The following is a 17,605-nucleotide window of genomic DNA, read 5'->3' as shown; positions in this document are numbered from 1 at the left end:
ATGTTGACCGGCTATATCTGCCTAGAAGATCAGGGGGCAGAGGACTCTTACAAGTAAAGCAAGCAGTCAAAGAAGAAGAACATGCCCTGGCAGAATATGTCAAGCAAAGTGAAGAACCTGCTTTGATTGAAGTCACAAATCAGAAACTCCTCAAAACACAGCAGACAAAAAACCAGTACAAGAAAACCGCACTACAAACTAGAGCTGACAGCTGGCACAACAAAACACTGCATGGAAAGTTCCTTGACAAAATTGAAGGAAAAGCTGATAAGGAGAAGACCTGGCTCTGGCTCACGAATGGGACCCTGAAGAAGGAGACAGAAGGCCTGATCCTTGCAGCCCAGGAGCAAGACATCAGGACAAAGGCAATTAATAATAATAATATAATAATAATAATAATAATGGAAGACCTGGCTCTGGCTCACGAATGGGACCCTGAAGAAGGAGACAGAAGGCCTGATCCTTGCAGCCCAGGAGCAAGACATCAGAACAAAGGCAATTAATAATAATAATAATAATAGAAGACCTGGCTCTGGCTCACGAATGGGACCCTGAAGAAGGAGACAGAAGGCCTGATCCTTGCAGCCCAGGAGCAAGACATCAGGACAAAGGCAATTAATAATAATAATAATAATAATAATAATAGAAGACCTGGCTCTGGCTCACGAATGGGACCCTGAAGAAGGAGACAGAAGGCCTGATCCTTGCAGCCCAGGAGCAAGACATCAGGACAAAGGCAATTAATAATAATAATAATAATAATAGAAGACCTGGCTCTGGCTCACGAATGGGACCCTGAAGAAGGAGACAGAAGGCCTGATCCTTGCAGCCCAGGAGCAAGACATCAGGACAAAGGCAATTAATAATAATAATAATAATAATAATAATAGAAGACCTGGCTCTGGCTCACGAATGGGACCCTGAAGAAGGAGACAGAAGGCCTGATCCTTGCAGCCCAGGAGCAAGACATCAGGACAAAGGCAATTAATAATAATAATATAATAATAATAATAATAATAATGGAAGACCTGGCTCTGGCTCACGAATGGGACCCTGAAGAAGGAGACAGAAGGCCTGATCCTTGCAGCCCAGGAGCAAGCCATCAGAACAAAGGCAATTAAGGCCAAGATTGAAAAATCAGCTTATGACCCAAAATGCAGACTGTGCAAGGAAGCTGACGAAACCATTGATCATCTCCTCAGCTGCTGTAAGAAAATTGCACAGACAGACTACAAACAGAGGCACAACTGTGTGGCCCAAATGATCCATTGGAACTTATGCCTCAAGGACCACCTCCCAGCAGAAAAGAACTGGTGGGATTCACAAACCTGCAAAAGTCTTGTAAAATGAGCACGCAAAGATACTGTGGGACTTCCGAATCCAGACTGACAAAGTTCTGGAACACAACACACCAGACATCACAGTTGTGGAAAAGAACAAGGTTTGGATCATTGATGTTGCCATCCCAGGTGACAGTCGCATTGACGAAAAACAACAGGAAAAACTCAGCCGCTATCAGGACCTCAAGATTGAACTTCAAAGACTCTGGCAGAAACCAGTGCAGGTGGTCCCGGTGGTGATGGGCACACTGGGTGCCGTGCCAAAAGATCTCAGCCGGCATTTGGAAACAATAGACATTGACAAAATTACGATCTGCGTACTGCAAAAGGCCACACTGCTGGGATCTGCAGCATCATCCGAAAATACATCACACAGTCCTAGACACTTGGGAAGTGTTCGACTTGTGGTTTTGTGAAACGAAATCCAGCATGTCTATCTTGTTTGCTGTGTCATACAACGTCGTTGTGTCAATAATACTTTATTTATATACCGCCCTATCTCTCGGATGGGACTCAGGGCGGTTTCCAGTCATAAAAAAACACAAACATTACATAACAACATAACACATTATTAAGCAAAGTAAAATAATACAATTATAACAATAAATCACACTTAGAGATCAAGGGGACGGGAACCATTAACCCAATATATTAAAATGTATCATTTTAGGCTAGGGAAATCTTGTGCAATATATTCAGGCCCAGAAATCGGCGGTATTCCAATGTAATTACTCAAAAACCTGCCGACACCACCAGGTCTTCAGTTCCTTACGGAAATTGGATAATGTAGGGGATTGCCTGATCTCTTTTGGCAATGCATTCCAGAGCCGGGGGGCCACTGCCGAGAAGGCTCGTTCCCTCGTCCCCACCAGCCGCATTTGAGACGGTGGTGTGAGCATGAGAAGAGCCTCCCCGGATGATCTCAAGGTCCGCACTCGCTCATAGGAGGAGATGCAATCACGGAGATAGGTAGGGCCCGAGCCGTATACACCCAAAAAGAAAATCCAACAAATGCTACGGTCAGCAAAGGACAAGAGAGATCCTCTCTCCTCTGCAGGAGTCTACCGTATCCCATGCAGCTGTGGACAAGTCTACAGAGGGACCACCAAACGCAGCAGCATTGCCCAAACACGAGTCAAAGAACATGAAAGGCACTGCAGACTCACTCAACCAGAGAAACCAGCCATAGCAGAGCATTTGATGAACCAGCCTGGGCACAGGATACTATTTGAGAACACAGAAATGCTTGACCACTCAACAACTATCATGTCAGACTACACAGAGAAGCCACTGAAATCCACAAGCATGTGGACAACTTCAACAGAAAGGAAGAAACCATGAAAATGAACACAATCTAGCTACCAGTATTAAAAAAAACTCAAAAATCAGAACAGTAAATAAGAAGCAACACTCTGAGACATGGGAACTAGGGGCAGCTAACAAAGGATGCCCCCAGGCAGAAAGTAGACAGTAGATGTAACCATTCAATGCAAATTAGGGTGATTAACTGGAACATTTAGGCTGGCCTCCAACTGACAAGAGTTTTTCCCTCATCTGGACCCTGGACTTCCCTCAGATATATATAAACCTTCCTTGCTGAGTTTTTCCATACCTCACAACCTCTGAGGATGCCTGCCATAGATGTGGGCGAAACGTCAGGAGATAATACTTCTAGAACATGGCCATACTGCCCGGAATACATACAACCCTGTGATCCCGTGAAAGCCTTTGACAACACAATGGCATCGGTGTTTCCATAGAACCATAGGATAACAGACCCCATCTAGTCCAACCCCTGCCACCGTCAAAGCACTCCCGGCAGATGGCCATCCCGCCTGTTTCAAAGCCTCTAAAGCCTGGGCGTGGGCCAACTCTGGTCCTGAGTTGAAGTCCAAAACACCTGGAGGGCCAAAGTTGGCCCATGCCTGCTCTAAAGGAGGAACTTTTTATCCATTGTGGTGATGCTTGTATTATTACCTCATTTTGTATGGTCACTATGTGTTTTATTGTATGCTGTTGTTTTAATTGTTTACTTTATTTGATTGTTGTGAACATTGTTTGGAGAGACAGTCATTAATTAATCAGCCCCAGAGGGTTTTTAATAATCTAGCCTATATTTATTACTATTTTACCATTTATGTGTTTTAAATGCAATTTTTTATCCTGTATTTTTGTTTTAATTGATATATTGTATTACTGTATTCTTTTTATAGTGTGATTTGTATTATGTTGCCTATATTTTGTCCTATGTTGTTTGGGCCTCTGCCCCATGTAAGCTGCCCCAAGTCCCCGCAGGGAGATGGTGGCGGGGTATAAATAAAGTTTTTTTATTATTATTATTGTTTCTTAGTCATTGATATTGGTTTTAATCTTGTTATACTTTGTCTCTGTTTTGGGCTTGGCCCCATGTTAGCCGTCCCGAGTCCCTTCGGGGAGATGGTGGCGGGATAGAAAAATAAAGTATTATTATTACTATTATTATTAACTTCCACTTCATCCTGAGGCAGAGAGTTTCACTGCTGAACAGCTCTTTTTACAGTCAGGAAGTTCTTCCCAATGTTCAATTGGAATCTCCTTTCCGGTCATTTGAATCGAGTTCTAGTCTAGGGCAGGAAAAAGGAAGCCTGGCCCCCTTTGTTGTTATTATCCTTCGTTATTATTTATCATCACATTGGAATGTTGTAAAGCTTTTGGGTCTTTATGCCCACGTGAAGCAGGTGAATGTAATAATAATAATAATAGTTGAGTCTCGCTTATCCAACATAAACAGGCCAGCAGTACGTTGGATAAGTGAAAATCTTGGATAATAAGGCGGGATTAAGGAAAAGTCTATTAAATATTAAATTACATTATGATTTTACAAATTAAGCACCAAAACATCACGTTTTACTAGAAATTGACAGAAAAAGCAGTTCAATACACAGTAATGTTATGTAGTAATTACTGTATTTACAAATTTAGCACCAAAACATGGCCACATTTACTACAAAAACATTGACTACTAAAAGGCAGACTGCCTTGGATAATACAGAACCTTGGATAAGTGAAGCTTGGATAAGTGAGACTCTGCTGTACTTTATTTCTACCTCGCCACCATCTCCCAAAAGGGACTCAGGGCAACTTACAAAGCACTCCTAATGGAACAAGACATACAGTTTTAAACTTATTTATGCAACAATGCTTTTGACACAAAATAAATAAATAAATCAGGTTGGAGGCCAGGGTTCAACTATCCACTGGGCCATGTGACCTTGGGTGAGTCACACTCTCTCAGCTTCACAGGAAAGCAAGTCAAGTCAACTTTATTTGTATCCTGTCCCATCTCCCCTTGGAGACTCGGGGCGGCTAACAATATGGATGGCAGCCATTCAATGCCACACAAATACAAATACGTAATAAATGAAAAGCAAATAATTAATACAATTTATCATAGCTAAGACATAATAGCAATAAACGAAACGAAATAGCAATAAAGCAAGGGCAAACTCCTTCTGAACAGCTCTTAAGTATAAAACCCTGCCATAAGGTCAGCATGTACTGGAAACAAAGGCACACAACAGCAACGTGACACTTACTCTGGAAATACAATCATGTCATTGTGGATATTTCGTAGTTACTGAAATCTCAAGATGTGCTTGAGTTATGCAGGAGGCAAGCGGTTAATCATGGGAAACCCTACAAATGTGACTTTCGTTGCAATATATTTGGCAACATGAACATAATTCCCCATGACCTATGGGGAATTATAACGCTACACTCTGATCAAACCAAGGCCTATTGCTGAGACCAAAGGCTACTTCTTACATTACATTGGATTTAAGAAGGGCTGAAACACAGTTATTGAACTAAAATATATTCCCGTGTATGGATGGATGTACATAGTAAAGATGTTCACCTGACATTGTTGGTGCAAATTATTTTGGGAAGGCACTAGGGCTTGCCTCATATGGCCCTATTGCATGACTCTGTCCTTCCACAAGTGCATGAGCTGTACTTAAAGTGAGGCGCAGCCCCTAGGTTTTGAAATGCCATTCCAAAGGAAACTTATTGTCATTCCATCATTACCGAGCTTCTAGCAGATTGGCTTTTGAAAATCATTCTTCGGCTGTTTCGGAAGAAGCTATCCTTGTGTATTGCTTTGGACCTGGAGAACAGAACAATGACTATTAGGCACAAGAATAGAATATGATCAACAGGTAATGCTAGCTCTGGCAAAGATCCATTGATGTGCAACACAGCAAAGCTCTGGCCAAAGAAGAAATCTATAGGGAAACCATATCATGAAAAAATCCTCTTATCAGCCAGGGTAGGTCACAGGATACTAATGAGATCCTTCTAATTAGGCTCCCTCAGTGATCTGCATCCCTTGCATGCGTGTGTACGTGCCTTCACGTTGCCTGCTGACATACAGAGACCTAATGAAACTCAAGGGAGTCCCTTCAGCAAGGAAAACTTGGAAGCAGATTGCCGTTTTCTCCCTCTGAAATAGCGCACAAAGCACCATTGGTGGCCTCCCATCCAAGCACTAACCAGGGCTGAGCCTGCTTAACTTTCCCAATTAGATGTGGCCTTTTTGTCCATTTTGCTGCTCCTCTTCTCCACTCCACCAGAGCCTTGTTGCAACTTTACTTTGTACAACTTTTCGAATTTCAAGAACAAAACCCAACCTGAACTAGCCATGCTGAGAGTCAAAATAGTCATGGAAACCTACTGGGTGACCTTGGGTGTCACACTCTCTCATCTCAGAAACCTTGTCAAAACCAGAAGCTGGAAATGACTCACAAGTAAAGTACATTTTATCAGTAAAGACAAGACAACAGGACAGTCATTTCAGATTTAACTGGAAAGGGTTTTATTTGTTTTTGCAAGAAATGTATAACATTTATGCAACATAAAGTTATTGACTGTCCTAAACAGATACTGGAAATCAGTAGTTTTAAGTGGCTCACAGTAAAAAAAAAACTCCCAAAGATATTTATGATTAAATAATTGTAGCGTGTACACCTTCATGATTCAGATGAGAGAAGCCTGTAAACGTGATTGGCCTACATTCCCCCTACAATCCTTAGCGCTCCCCAAAATCAGCTCTGAGGGCTTCCTTGCCCTTTAGAGCCCGTTTTGGGGGTGCAGAGGGATCTGTAGTGAGGAAGGGAAAATCATTATCAATTTCCACCACAGATTATCTCTACGCACGATTTAGTAGCAACACACCAGCTCAAAAGATTGCCAATGCATTTTTTTTAGTTAAAAAAAAAAGATTTATCAATTTCAACACATACGTACAGTGTCTCCATGGAGAGCAATAATCAAATCCTTGGCTCTTCCACAAGGAGTTGCACTTATTACGATAGATAATATAACTGAATTCAATTTTGCATCCCCCCTCCCTTGTGCAAGTTTCTTAACAGCATGATGCTCCACATGTTCAACTCTGCTGTAATGTCCCACAAAGCCCAATAGGATTTAAACATGAGTTCTGGATAACAGTTACAGATTAGCACAGATCAATACTACAAAGCATTCAGCCTAGGAATGTAAACAGTTCTTTGCAGACCACACAAGTTTTCCCCCTCCCAACTTTAAAAAAGAAATAAGGCATATTAGGTGATAACATTTGCATAGTTTGCACAGGTTCATAGTGAAATAGTGCTTGGCAGAGAACTAAGTACATGGACCCAACTGTGGTGCCCACATTAAAATAATGTATCTCCCTCTCTCTCCTTTAAGGTCACTTCTGGCTATTTAAGGCATTTTGCAACAATCCTACAAATTCACCTTAGGATATTAAATCATCACAATACTAAAGTGTCATAGAAATACCTTGGCATATCATATTGGACAAACATGCACAGAGCAACTGCACTGAAGTGCTTCAGTACAATTATTTTTCCATAATTCTGATTTGTAGATTCCAAAATAATAGGAACTTTCAGACAAACATGTGCTTTACACCACAAATTTATACAAACATGATTCAATGGGATCTTTCTGGTACACCTTCATGCATTGTTGTTTATTGTTATTAGCGACTGGCCTGGGTCATTCAGTGTGCTATTATGCCAGACACTTGTAGCTGAAGTCCCTAGGGTCATAATACAAAGAGGTAAGTGCTATACAGTCCTCTGTCACAGATTAGCTTCTATTCCACTTCATGTAACAGGACAAGGCTTTGGCTACTGAGTGCAAATAATAGAATTACCAGGAAATCTATGCTCTTTACACATACTATCAGGGATGGGCACACTATCAGGTTATTTATGCACCCAACAAATCCCTCTATCTTTCCCCGTTTAAACCTCATGAAATATAAATGTTCTCTGGAGTAAGTTTTGGCCTAAAAAAGGGCACCTGATCCTGAACTGCCCCCAACACAGACTATGAAATAGCCAGTCCAGAAATGGAGCTCCCATCACTTCTAGTTTCGATCCCACCCATCCCAACCCCAATTTATAGGCCTTGTGCAGTCCTTGAATGGACCTCAGTGCAAAAATCTGACCCCATAATTATGGAGATGACTATGCAAGGCTAAAATGGCAGTTAAAGAAGAGATTATGAATTATATGAAAAAGCATGAGAGTACTAACAGAAACAAAGAATAGTAGTTATGGTAGAGCCATAAGAATAGTTAAGGCATTGCAATTCTCCCTACCCCCCCCCCCCCCATAAAATAAATCTGTCACCAATTCTAAAATAAAAAGTCAGTAAATATTGTATCAGAGAAAATATTTCCTGCACCATGCAAACCTATGTAGTTTATCCAAATACCCTTTTAAGCGAAACAAGTTTTTCAGGTTTTAAGCATAGAATGACCTATCAAGTGTTTGCTGAGGGGTGATAAAAGGCATACAGAGTATGCCACGTCTCACCTGTCCTTACGCTATATTATTCCACAAGTCCTATTTGTTCTACCCAGCATAAAGAAATGTCAGTGTCTCTTCTTTTAAAAGGCTGAAGGCTGACATTGTTGGAACAGCCAGTTTTGAAGTGAAAATTAGATTCTATATGACTCCAAAGAGTAAGATTTGCTTCCAGGGCTAGAGTGACTGGGTGTCAAAAAAAGCTTTCACAATTACTTTTCAGATCGTTGGCCTTTGTACCCTAAAAGCTTCTGGCTCTAGAAGGTATTAATGCACTGGCACTTGACATAATAGTTCATAGTTATGGATTGAGCCCAATAAATAACTACAGCTCAATTGAACACGAACACATATTGCTTAAGTTTTGCTTCCCTTCTCCTGCAAAGAGGTAAGTTACATAGTCCTCTCACTTCCGCCAGCATCACAAGCGCGGTTTGTGGGGACGAGAGAGAGAGGGCCTTCTCTGTAGTGGCCCCCGATTATGGAATTCGCTGCCTGGGGAGATCAGGCAAGCCCCCACCTTGATGGCGTTTCAGAAGAGTCGGAAAACCTGGCTTTTCACCCAGGCCTTTGGTTAAGATCACCTTTCCCCATCATAATTATAACTCCTTAGGATAATATTTCTGCCCTAGGAATATACTGCATTTTCAAATAAAAGTAAGTCTTTTGGCCCTCAGGGAAATCTAAATTATATCCTCTACATGTCAAATGTATTAAATTGCACTCACAAAACAACTCAGTTAATTTTAAAGGGGCAGCATAATTACCCTATTTACTCGAGTCTCATGTGGCATCGAATCTAATGGGCACCTTGGTTTTCAAAACCCTAAAGCCAGATTTCTCATGATTTCTATGAACTTAAAAACCTGAAAAAAGGAATGCCCCCATTGGTACTTTCAACCTCAGTTTCAACTTGATTGTTTCTGTTCTAGTCTCAATAGTGAAAAACACCCAACTCTTTTTACTCCCTGCCCAGATTGCAGTTGTTTCTTGCTCTTGCTTAAATTAAAGCAAGATGTCTGTATCTGCACAGAGGATTGGAGAAACAAGTTCAAGCCTATAAATCCTCTGTTCCCTGAAGCCAAGAAATTGTCTCTCCGCACAATCAAGACCCTAAATTCAACAATCCAGACAATGTCCTAAGAGCCATGCATCTTGCTTTGCCCATGTGAACCAAGATGTTAACTGCAGGTTGCCTGCATAATTTAATAGGTGTTGAAACATGATCTATAACTCTTGCTGGACTTAATTTCACTGGCATTTACCTTATTCCCACAATGTTACAGTAATTTTGGTTCTACAAGAACTTTCAAGCTGCTATAACCTATGTTTGTTTCATATGAACAGTATAGTTGAATGTATAAGGCACTTTCAAACAGGCAAATTCCAAAATATATTTTTCTTCACGTTAATGCACTGTAGTTTTCATATTTACTAAAATAAACTTTTTCATAAGTGATCTAACACGAAGCAAAAATTATGTAAAATATATACTACTCTGGAGACAAAGACATAGCCGTGTTAGTCTGTATCTGTACACAGAGCAGAAGTCGGTAGCATAAGCTTTAGCAGACTTGGTCTACTATGGCATCTGATGATGTAGACCCAGTTAAGGTGAGTTTAAGCTACCAACTTTTTTCTTTCAACGTCAAAGGTGCTACAAGATCCCTTTGCATACTCAAGAGAAAGTACTTTTGGACAAAGGCTAGACCAGCTTTTCTCAACCTTTTTACCTTGCATTAAAATCATTACATCAACAGCTCAAAAAGATGTTATTTTGTCCCAATAACCACTCCTAATAACCACTTGTGGATCCATATGGTTCTAGGGAACCTTGATTGGAAAACCCTGGACTAGGCTGACTGCTCTTCTATTTCTCAAACTTCCACGCTTGATTTTTATCTCCAGCGTTACATGCCGTCATCTGAATATCAGCTCGCCCCTCAGGAGTACGATAAGCACTAAGGCATTTAGCTGAATGGGGATGATAAATGGTTCCATCTTCTCTAAATTGCCATTTAATGGTTTCTGGAATGAAAGTGCCATCTTTTGGGCATGTCCTCATGCCTACAAAATCCTTTTGTTCAGGCACCTCGGCACAAAGCTCAGTCACAGAGTTAAATCTGATTTCTTGATTCACCGTATACTCAAAAAATTGGTTGCCCCCTTGGCCGTGGCAACCAAAGAGACTCACGTGGGCCCCCGTAGGATTGTGTTCCGGTGAATTGTAGTCTAGACACTCGGAGGAGATGCCCATGCTGCGGATGGCCCCATGCCAGCCGGGACGATCCTCCGGCACGTGCAAATTGGGGAATATGTTTTTTAAATACCAGTCAAAGTTATTGCACTGCAACTTCTTTCTGAGGAGTTTTCTCTCAGAGAGATCGCCAAAGTTTTCCTTCCGTGCTGGAGGATTCCTGTTGTAGAAATGCTCTTTGTAGTCATCCATCCATACTTCGGCTGCCCGTGCCGTGTTCTGAAGGAAGTTGGGCCTGGCATACGGAGCCCGTTTAGGAAACACATGGCCGACGTGCGAACAAGGGTGGATTTCCAGGATGCCCCCACACTGCCAGACCCTAAAGGAGAGCTCCAGGTTCTCTCCGCCCCACACATCCATCCCCATGTCATAGGTGCCAAGATATTCAAAGTACTTTTTACTGACAGCAAACAGGCCTCCAGCCATGGTCGGGGATCTTATGGGGTCAACTTTAGATTTCCGCCGTTGGCGCTCGTAGTCTGGCACCGAGTGCCACTGAAAGGTCAGCCGCCAGTCAAACCCCCCAATCATGGGCTCTCCCGGCTGCATGTAGAACTCAAAGGTGTTCCAATCAATGGTGTCGATGACGGGGCAAATGATGACGCTCTTGTTCTCAGCCACCCTCTGCAGAAGCGGCTCCAGCCACCCAGGGACACACTCACAATGGCAGTCGAGGAAGGTGAGGACGTCGCCCGTGGCAAAGGTGGCACCGATCAGCCTGGCCCGGACCAGCCCTTCCCGCTTGTTGGTTCTGATCAAGCGGACCCTTTGCAGGTTGCTGATGTACTTTTCGAGCTCGCCCTTCAGGTACACTTTGTCGCTCAGGTCGTCCACCAGAATTATCTCCTTGAGCAGGACGGACGGTGAGGACTCCAGAACGCTGTGGATGGTCCGGAGCAAAGTGGACCAGGCTTCGTTGTAGAACGCGATGATGACGGAGGTGGTGGGCAGCCGCCGGTAGTCATAGGTCTTGGACCTGCACTCTGGCATGCGCCCATCATCGATGTGGCGGTGCAGAGAGATCTTATCGCTCAAGTAGATGTTGATGGCGTAGCGCTCCACCAGCTCTTCTTCCAGCTTCTTCTCTTCAGGGCTCAGAGTCAAGCGGGCTGCCTTGCCCCACTCCCCCAGGCCATGGGGGTCCGGAGGGGGCTTCTGGTACACCGGCCGGGCCAGCTCTTCCCTCTCCTCGGCCCCCTTCAAAAAATGCCTCTCCCACCTCCCTTTGGTGGCCCCATCCCCCAGGCCCCCCGAGGAAGGTGCCTGGAGGCTGGAAATAGACAGCTCCACCAGGAAGAAAGTGCCCCCGACAATCAGGAGCCCCAGCAGCAGGTAGGGCCCCTTCCTGGACAGTCGGACCTTCATGGCAAGCGGGACACAGACACACACTTAGACTCCAGTCATCAAGAGTCTCAGGAATCCAGTGGCTGGAATACAAGATGCTGTTGAGCAATCGATCACAAGGGGTCCAGCAGAATGGAGGGAGACCAAGAGGGTAGTCATCAGCCACAAAGAACTCAATAATCCAAATAAATTATGTTTTCTTCACATTGGTAGTGAATCCAAAGCCAGGAAAGCATGAAGAGTGCACCAGGAGAATGGTTGAGATCAGCAAGGAAGTCTTGGGACGTTGATAGGCAGCTGCCTCCAGGTGCCTGGTGCCCTAATTAGTCAGGGTCTCCTATTTCACAGCCGCTGGACATCACTTCTTTTATCTCTACGGAAGAATGAGCAGTTGATTCAGTCCAGGTTAGTCTCAATGAATCCAGCAGAATGGAAAGGAGAACAAGAGGGTGGTTGTCAGCTGCAAAACAAGTCAGTAGTCCAAATAAATTACATCAGCCGCAAAAAAAAAAAAGTCAGTAGTCCAAATCAATTACGTTTTCTTGACCTTGGTAGTGAATCCCTGGACAGGAAAACATGAGGAAAACGACTGAGAGCAGCAGGAGGTTGAAGGACAGTTGGCTCCAGGTGCCTGGTGTCCTAATTAGTCGGCGTTTCCTATTTAACAGGCACTGGATACAATCTCTTCCTGGAAGGATGGTGATGGGTCTTGCAATGACTTCCTCCAACGTCTTGCTGGGACCACCAGGGATAGACTCCAAGAAAGAAGGGTTGAAAGCAAGGAGGTCCCAGGAGAGGTATAGGCAGCTGCCTCCAGGCACCTGGTGTCCTAATCAGTGGTTGGGGTCGGCTCCATATTGTCTCTTGATCTCTTCCTCATTCTGCAATGGATCTGAGAGTGGCTTGGGCACTTGCCTCTTCTGACTGAGGATGGCTTCTTCCCACTTCTTGCTGGGACCACCAGGGATAGACTCCAGAAATCAGTTGAGAGCAAGAAGGTCCTAGAAGGCATATGGGATCGCCAGCTGCCTCCAAGTGTCCTAATCAGTGGTTGGGGTCAGCTCCATAATGTCTCTTGATCTCTTCTTCATTCTGCAATCGAGGGTGGCAATGGATTTGAAGGTGGCTTGGGCACCTGCCTCTTCTGACTGAGCCTCCAATGGAAAGCGGGGCCTTCATGAGAGGAGGTCCATTGCTGCCAAGGCGCCTTCTTCCATCTGGATCTTCTCCCCAAGTGTGGCTTTTGTGGCTTCTCCAAAACACTTCAGGCGAGAGCAAAGTTTGAGCAAGTCTGCTCTGTGGCTGAGGGAGAGCTTCCGATGGCACTCATGAGAGGAGACCCATGCCTGCCAAGTCGCCTTCTTCCTTCTGGATCTTCTCAAGTGTGGCCTTCATGAGAGGAGGCCCATGGCTGCCAAGTCGCCTTCTTCCTTCTGGATCTTCTCCCCAAAGTGTGGCTTTTCCGAAATACCTCAGGCGGGAGCAAAGTTTGAGCAAGTCTGCTCTGTGGCTGAGGGAGAGCTTCGGATGGTACTCATGAGAGGAGGCCCATGGCTGCCAAGGAGCCTTCTTCCATCTGGATCTTCTCCCCGAAGTGTGGCTTTTGTGGCTTCTCTAAAACACCTCAGGAGAGAGCAAAGTTTGAGCAAGTCTGCTCTGTGGCTGAGGGAGAGCTTCCGATGGCAATCATGCGAGGAGGCCCATTGCTTTCAAGGCGCCTTCTTACTTCAGGATCTTCTCCTCAAGTGTGGCCTTCATGAGAGGAGGCCCATGGCTGCCAAGTCGCCTTCTTCCATCTGGATCTTCTCCCCAAAGTGTGGCTTTTGTGGCTTCTCCGAAACACCTCAGGAGAGAGCAAAGTTTGAGCTGAGGGAAAGCTTCAGATGGCAATCATGCGAGGAGGCTCATGCCTGCCAAGGGGCCTTCTTCCTTCAGGATCTGCTCCTCAAGTGTGGCCTTCATGAGAGGAGGCCCATGGCTGCCAAGGAGCTTTCTTCTTTCAGGATCTTCTCCCCAAGTGTGGCTTTATGGCTTCTCCAAATCGCCTCAAAGTTTGAGCGAGTCTGCTCTCCTCCTTCCTTCCTTCCTTCTCCCCGGTTTCTGTGAGGAAAGAGTCCTTCCCGGATAATATAGACACGAAGGAGGAGAAAAGGGCGGCTGTGGGAAGGAAGAGAGCCAAGTCCGAGGCGATGAGGGGAGAGAAGGGAGCCCTGTTCCCCTCAGGAGCGTCTTCTCGTTCTTCTTTTCCCCTCAGAGGCCGTCTCGCAACGGCTTTCCAATCGCCTCGCCTCGGAAAAGTTACCTCAGAAGGAGGAGGAGGAGGAAGGCGGAGGGAGGAAGACGGGCTTCTTCCCGCCCACTCGCCCGCCCTCTTCGGCTCCTTCTTCCTCTTCGTCGTCGTCGTCGTCGTCATCCTCTCCGTTTTCTCTCTGAGGGGAAAAACCGCCTCCAGGAAAAGGGCGGGAAACAAGAAAGTGCGGGAAAGAAAGAGAGAGGGGCCAGGATTAGGTTTCCTGAGGGAAAAACGAAAGAGCGCTGAGGGAAATAACTCCGAGGGAAGATGAGGGAGAGATTACTTTTAATGAAGGTCCACAAAAGAGGAGAAGAGAGCCAAAGGGAAATGGTCTGAGGTAGGTATTAGCCAACATGGCCCCTCCAAGTGTTTTGGACTGCAACTCCCAGCGTCCCTCACAGCCTCAGGCCCCTTCCTTTTAATTGCCAAGAAGCTAGGATGACCTTGATGTGTGGTTGGAACTAGGGAGTATCCAGACACAAGTGTTTGTGCATAACGATTGCATCAGTTCAGTTCAATTGAGTTCTGTCTGCCTAGAGTTCGAGTCAAGTTCTGTTGGAGAACAGAGCAGTCCTGTTCGTCTGTTGTCTGCCAATCTGTTTGTGTTGATTACTGCTGCATACAGTAAAACTTTGTAAATAGTTTTACCAACGTCTCTGAGTGTCTCTTCATTCTGCGTTCCACTGCTTCCATCCAACTACTGCTGCGCTGCAAATACTCTGACATTTCTGTGTTCTCAAATAATATTCGACAAAGTCCCCCACGACCTTCTGGCAAACAAACTAGTAAAATGTGGGCTACAGTTAGGTGGATCTGTAATTGGCTAAGCAAACGAACCCAAAGGGTGCTCACCAATGCATCGTCTTCATAATGGAAAGAAGTGACAAGTGGAGTGCCGCAGGGCTCCGTCCTGGGCCCGGTTCTGTTCAACATCTTTATTAACGACTTAGACGAAGGGTCAGAAGGCCCGATCATCAAGTTTGCAGACGACACAAAACTGGGAGGGATAGCTAACACTCCAGAAGACAGGAGCAGAATTCAAAACGATCTTGACAGACTAGAGAGATGATTGGCCGAAACTAACAAAATGAAGTTCAACAGGGACAAATGCAAGATACTTCACTTCGGCAGAAAAAATGGAAATCAAAGATACAGAATGGGGGACGCCTGGCTTGACAGCAGTGTGTGCGAAAAAGACCTTGGAGTCCTCGTGGGGAACAAGTTAAACATGAGCCAACAATGTGATGCGGCTGCTAAAAAAGCCAATGGGATTCTGGCCTGCATCAATAGGGGAATAGCGTCTAGGTCCAGGGAAGTTATGCTCCCCCTTATTCTATTCTGCCTTGGTCAGACCACACCTGGAATCACACTGTGTCCAATTTTGGGCACCGCAGATGAAGGGAGATGTTGACAAGCTGGAAAGCGTCCAGAGGAGGGCGACTAAAATGATTAAGGGTCTGGAGAACAAGCCCTATGAGGAGCGGCTTAAAGAGCTGGGCATGTTTAGCCTGCAGAAAAGAAGGCTGAGAAGAGACATGAGAGCCATGTACAAATACGTGAAGGGAAGTCCTAGGGAAGAGGGAGGGAGCTTGTTTTCTGCTGCCCTGCAGACTAGGACACGGAACAATGGCTTCAAACTACAGGAAAGGAGATTCCATCTGAACATCAGGAAGAACTTCCTCACTGTGAGAAGGGCTGTTAAGCAGTGGAACTCTCTTCCCCGGACTGTGGTGGAGGCTCCTTCTTTGGAGGCTTTTAAGCAGAGACTGGATGGCCATCTGTCTGGGGTGCTTTGAATGCGATTTCCTGCTTCGTTGCAGGGGGTTGGACTGGATGGCCCATGAGGTCTCTTCCAACTCTACTATTCTATGATTCTATGATATACTGTGTTCATGCTGGAAAGTCTTCGACAACACTTATCAAGATTTGTTTGGAAGGGGGTAATTTGCCACTGCCTTACTCTGAGGCTGAGAGAGTGTGACTTTCCCCATGGTCGCTCAGGTGGAGATTCAAACCTGAGTCCAAAGCATTACCCCATGCTGGGCCTCTTAAATGATATACAGTAGAGTCTCACTTATCCAACACATTTTTGTAGTCGATGTTTTCAATAAATCGTGATATTTTGGTGCTAAATTCATAAATACAGTAATTACTACATAGCATTACTGCGTATTGAACTACTTTTTCTGTCAAATTTGTTGTATAACATGATGTTTTGGTGCTCAGTTTGTGAAATCATAACCTACTTTGATGTTTAATAGGCTTTTCCTTAATCCCTCCTTATTATCCAACATATTCGCTTATCCAACATTCTGCCGGCCCGTTTATGTTGGATAAGTGAGACTCTACTGTACTATCTTTTAATTGCACCAAAATTTTGCTCTTCACAGCAGGTGCCTGACACTAAAACCTTGTCCTCTAAGGGCATCTTGTCTCTTTATGAAGGATGTCATTGTTGTAATGGAGAATCATTCAAGGATGTGAATCATTTCTATTTATGAGACACTGAAAGGACAGTCCTATCTCTATTCTACAGAAGTATGAGGTAGAAAATCTTATCTTAGTTGCAAATTTACTGAGTTGCCTTGCGTGTGCCTTCAAGGCACTTGCTCATTTATGGTGATCTTTCGATTTTTTTTAGGGCAGCAATTATCTGATAGCCTCTGCCCTCTGAGGAAACAAGTTGTATAGACCTAATAATTACAGCATACATAAAATAGAAATGAAACACTGAAAGTATTGCATAACCGCTGAAATCGTAATTATTGTCTCTTCTGTGTTCTAAAATTGCACAGTCCAAGGAAGCTAGTAACACGTATTTTTTCCTCAATCAATCCTTAGCAGCCACGAGGGAGCAAAATTTCACAAAACAGTGGGGCCATCTGCTGGTACTGCTTGTGAACTCACATCCTTCGTAGTCCAAAACTCAGGAAAATCAAGGTGTTTGTGGAATTGCAGGGGTGCAATTTTTCAGGTGAGTCAAATATCTCAGAACCTCCCAGTTTAACCAAAATTAAACATGTGGCATCTGAGTCTTTTTAAAAAAAAAATTTATTAAGGTTTTTATCATATAAAATAGAGTAAATTAACATCGAAAGAGTGGGAACGTTTGGATTACATAGAAAGTAGAAAAACAGAGAAAAAAAAAGGATGAAAGAGAAAGAAAAAAAGAGATAAAAAGAAAAAAAAATAAAAGAAAATAATAATAATAAAAATGTGTTGACTTCCTTTGATAGTCCTATAGTCCACTTTCAATCAATGTGTTCTTGTTTTAAATCTGCTTCCCCTCTGTCTTCTTCTCTTCCTTAGGATTGCATACTTTCAACAAATGAGGTCTATCTTCCATCTGTTTCAGATAATCTTTTACAAGGTCCCAGTTAGTTTCTTTCTTAGGTAGGCCTTGATTAGGCATCAGCCAATACGTAAGTCTATCCATGTTCATGATCTCTAACACTTTGTCTTCTTTTTTCTAACCAGTCTTCTTTTTTCGGTGTTTCTAATTGTCTTCTAATTC

The 17,605-nt window shown here is 44.1% G+C and overlaps 1 protein-coding gene across 1 annotated transcript; it reads right to left on the bottom strand.

The window, feature by feature from the left end:
• Positions 1–6,168: 6,168 nt before the first annotated feature.
• On the bottom strand, positions 6,169–14,160 carry galnt4 (polypeptide N-acetylgalactosaminyltransferase 4). The gene has a single exon (XM_003225920.4). The coding sequence runs from the start codon at positions 11,817–11,819 to the stop codon at positions 10,068–10,070; it is 1,752 nt and encodes a 583-aa protein (XP_003225968.2). The 5' UTR covers positions 11,820–14,160; the 3' UTR covers positions 6,169–10,067.
• Positions 14,161–17,605: the final 3,445 nt, after the last annotated feature.

This window comes from Anolis carolinensis, chromosome 6, assembly GCF_035594765.1.
Source record: "Anolis carolinensis isolate JA03-04 chromosome 6, rAnoCar3.1.pri, whole genome shotgun sequence".
In the NCBI taxonomy this organism is placed as follows: domain Eukaryota; kingdom Metazoa; phylum Chordata; class Lepidosauria; order Squamata; family Dactyloidae; genus Anolis; species Anolis carolinensis.
The sequence above is the reverse complement of the archived record's forward strand: the minus strand, read 5'-3'. Positions and strand labels throughout refer to the sequence as shown.

What these genes read in the sequence shown, in the direction of transcription:
- galnt4 (XM_003225920.4), bottom strand. Translation starts at nt 11,819, where the DNA reads ATGAAGGTCCGACTGTCCAGGAAGGGGCCCTACCTGCTGCTGGGGCTC.